Here is a 4,343-nt window from a genome sequence, read left to right on the forward strand (position 1 = left end):
CAGACAGTGTTGGAAACATGCCTCCTTAATGATCTAGATTGTCGATAGGGACGTAAAAACTCCTACATTTTAAAAGAAAATAGTAAAAGAAATCAGTGGCGTACATCTTCCGAGTATCCAAATCCTCTGAGGTTCTCGATGGTCCAAGGCGTCTGATGGAACATAATCTGTAGATCCGGCCAATTGAGTTTCTTGCTTGTCTCGTTCGTGGAGTCAAACACTTGCACCTCCACATAGTGACTGGAGCTCAGCACACCTGCAATAGTTTGGTTTTTGTGTAATGAAAACATCATTGAAATAACGAGAATCAAGAGTGGAAAAAAACAGAAAGAGAGGAAGACCATGAAAAAAACGTGTTATCTCTTTCTCTTATAAGCTTTAAGGCCTTTGCAACACAGTAAGGTTATAAATTGTTTAAGAAGATCGAGCCAATGTGAAAATTAGCATACGGGAGCTGAGTCTGGAACCCCCAAACATGCAATCTCACCATTACAAGTTCGGTAGCCTAACCATTAGACTACCGACACCACGAAGACCACGATACTATTTTTCTTTTGTTTTTGTTGTTGTTGTTGTTGTTGTTGTTGTTATTGTGGTTGTTGTTGTTGTTGTTGTTGTTGTTGTTGTTGTTGTAGTTGTTGTTGTTAGTAAGAGTTCCATGGCATTTGCAGCTCAAAAAGATCATATAAGTGCCAAAGATCGGATGTGCTATTTACAAGGAAAAGAAGGAGAGATAAGGACTATATTATGTACGTTTGATTGGAGAGCAGGAGCAAATGATACGAGAGCACCCACCCACTACCCACTGACACCAAGTTTCCACAGAAAAATTTTGATGCAGCGTAGAGATTACTGATTTTTTTGTTTTTAATACTCGAAGACTTTCATTACACTCACGGGACTCACAGAGAGTTGTAATTGCACCTTGGGATTCATAACCCCAACAACCCTCAAATAAAGACAGAAAAGGTCAAAGAACTCTTGTAACCATAAAAGGGATGTAACAAATTATATTATTAATTTTTTCTATTAAAAAAACGAAAATTAAGAAAGAGAAACAGAAGAAGAGCATGAAAAGAATGTGCCAAATCGTATAGGTATATTGCCCCTTGCAAACACTATAGTATTATTGAAGAGACGGAACTTCAAGCTTTAATGGCCATCTCCGATAGGACCGAGGTCAATGGGGAAAAATTCGTATAACTATCCGAGCCCTTTATTACTGACCAGATCCAAAAAGCCTCAGTTTCATGTCCGTCCACCAGGACTCCTGAATGGCCGGAGTGGCGCTGACCGTTGTGTTGAGCCCGATGGAGTACTCAAAGAACAGGTGATCGTGTAGGTTCTCACCCACAGGGAGGTCGGCCACGACAGGGATCTGTCAGTGTCAGGTGAGGTAATCAGTGAGTAGATCAGTCAGGAAGCAATGAATTGTTCAATTAAGAATCAGTGAATGGATCAATCAAGAATCAGTGAGTAGATCAGTCAAGAAGCAATGAACTGTTCAATCAAGAATCAGTGAATGGATCAATCAAGAATCAGTGAATGGATCAATCAAGAATCACAGGATGGATCATTCAAGAATCAGTGAATGGGTCATTCAAGAATCAATGAATAATTGATCAATCAAGAATCAATAAATTGTTCAATCAAGAATCCATGAATTGATCTATCTAGAATCAATGAATTGATCAAGCAAGGAAACAATCAAGAAAGCAGGCAATTATTGTATTTATCTGTCTGTCTATCTATCTATCTATTCATCTGTCTATCTATCTATCTATCTATCTATCTATCTATCTATCTATCTATCTATCTATCTATCTATCTATCTATCTATCTATCTATCTGTCAGTGCGACAGACAATTTATCAACTACTAAACTATAAAATGACAGCAAAGTCTCTCCACTAACAGCGCTGACACAATACTGAACGAATTTAAATGCAAATGGCTGCTGTTCGAATCCCCAATGCTCTCTCTCTCTCTCTCTCTCTCTCTCTCTCTCTCTCTCTCTCTCTCCCCCTCTCTCACCCTCCCTCCCTGCCTCTCTCCTTCCCCTTTACCCCCCTCGCCCCACTCTCTACTGACTATCCTACCTCCCTCCCTTCCTCTTACCCTCCCCCTATCTCCCTCCCTGCCTCCCCTCTCTCTCTCTCTCACTCCCTCCTCTCTCTCCTTCTTTCTCTCTCTCTCTCTCTCTATCTCTCTCTTTCTCTCACTCTCTCTCTCTCTTTCACTATCTCTCCCCCCCTCCCCTCCCTCATCTAAACCTACCCCTATTTGTTCGAGATGTTTCTTCGGGCCTATCCCACTCAGCATGAGGATCTGTGGCGAGCCGATCGCGCCAGACGAAATGATGATCTCCCTGGCGGCATACACCTTCTCCTTTCGTCCGTTGCGAATCAGTTCCACACCGACGGCTTTCTTACCCTCCATGATGACCTGTGGACGAGAGGGGAAAGATGAGGGTCTTGAGAGAAGATTCAGCTTCCTTCCTGTTTGTGGGTTCTTCTGTTTGTGTTTTTGTAATTTTGTTTTGTTTTTTTGTTTTTCTTTCAAAATAAACTATTTTTTGGTGGTTGAGAGCATGGGAGTGAGGATGGGGGGGGGAGTATTCTTTGGCTCGTATTTGGTTTGAGGGGATGGTAGTTTGCTTGGGGGTGGGGGTGACATAATAAGTCATGATTTGACAAGACTGTCTACTTGCCTATGTGTGTGTATGTGTTCGAGTGTGTGTGTGTGTGTGTGTGTGTGAGAGAGAGAGAGAGAGAGAGAGAGAGAGAGAGGGGGGGGAGGGAGAGAGAGAGAGCGTGTGTTCTTATTACATAATCATCAACTATAATTACGGATGTCAATAACATAACTTGAGACCAAACAAGTGGATGACCTAATTTGGTGGAAGCACTGTTATAGTCTAACAACGATTATATTACGTACTACATACAATATTTTTTAAAAGTTTGAAACGGAAAAAGCGTTCATTATCCCCTTTATTCGATCATTTACCTCTTCCCCCTCTGGGAGCCTATAATGGAGCTATTAAGTGATACGTGCTGATGTGCAACAGGGCCTCAGATTATTGGACACATTAAGCTTTTCTTTGTTCATATAAAAAGTAGGCTGACAGAAGATGGATCAGATAAGTGTTTAAGTACTTCCGGGTCTCTGGATAATGGAGCCAAGCTTTTGTTTGTAACAATAACTCACTCACTCGACCGTTGACACGCGCTGTAAAGTGGGCGGGGCGGGGGTGAGAGCAGAAAATGTCGAGTTTTTTCGCCATATTAGTCTAATGTGTTGCATCGTGGTTAAATCAGGCGCTCGTCAAAACAATGAAATCGAAGAAAATCGTTGATCAAAGGCAAAAATAAATGTAAATTCGCAGTTTCCAAGGACTCTTCAGCTTTGGAAGTCACCAAACTTAAGTTGCTATTTTCTAGCTAATTCTTCCAGGCGACCCCCACCTCCTTCAAATGCAAAAATCTCAACTTCAATTTGAGATTGACGGGTTGGAGTGTGTGTGTGGGGGGGGGAGTGGTATCTCAGGTATTTTCAGGGAAGCCTGCACTGTTTCTAAGTGTTGTTAAGTCTGCTGGTGTAGTGATATAGACTGTAGGACATAACTATTACATTATCATTACATGTTTAAACCGCTCCATGTCATAAACGTTCTTTCACTCTCTCCCTCTCTCTCTGTGTGTGTGTCTCTCTCTCTCTCTTTCCCTCTCTCTCTGTCTCTCTCCCTCTCTCTCTTTCCCTCTCTCTCTGTGTGTGTCTCTCTCTCTTTCTCTCTCTCTCTCTCTCTCTTTCCCTCTCTCTCTGTGTCTCTCTCTCTTTCTCTCTCCCTCTCTCTCTCCCTCTCTCTCTCTCTCTTTCCCTCTCTCTCTGTCTCTCTCTCTTTCCCTCTCTCTCTCTGTCTCTCTCTCTCTTTCTCTCTCTCTCTCTCTCTCTCTCTCTGTCCCTCTCTGTCTCTCTCTCTCTCTCTTTCCCTCCCACCTTTTGTTTCACCAAAAGAAAGACAAATGAATAGGACTTAAGATGTTTCCCAATAACTCTGTATGCCCGAGAATTGACGAGCGCCTGATTCCAAAGCACTGTGCCACAAGTTCCTCCATCTGTTAAGATAACAGAGTAGACTTAAGAAGGACTAGATTCTAGACTCGGTTCTTAGATTATCTTTACGTTACAGGTACAGCAGAGATCTACCCAACCGGAACATCTGGATTGGTCTAAGGAGACCACGTTTGATTCCACTCCATAATGACATACTCCATTACCAGATGGTGTTAAAAATTGACGAGTGTCTGTGAGAGAGTGTGTGTGTTGGGGGGGGGGGGGGG

At 42.4% G+C, this 4,343-nt stretch overlaps 1 protein-coding gene across 1 annotated transcript in view; it reads right to left on the reverse strand.

The window, feature by feature from the left end:
* Positions 1–4,343, reverse strand: part of LOC101863697 (glucose dehydrogenase [FAD, quinone]) — a gene marked incomplete in the record, with an annotated part of 39,900 nt that overhangs the window by 7,604 nt on the left and 27,953 nt on the right. Inside the window, 2 exon segments of the mRNA XM_013087888.2 lie at positions 1,228–1,378; positions 2,278–2,445. Of these exon segments, the coding sequence (XP_012943342.1) occupies positions 1,228–1,378; positions 2,278–2,445 (319 nt within the window).

Source organism: Aplysia californica, unplaced genomic scaffold (genome assembly GCF_000002075.1).
Source record: "Aplysia californica isolate F4 #8 unplaced genomic scaffold, AplCal3.0 scaffold00653, whole genome shotgun sequence".
Classification (NCBI taxonomy): Eukaryota; Metazoa; Mollusca; class Gastropoda; order Aplysiida; family Aplysiidae; genus Aplysia; species Aplysia californica.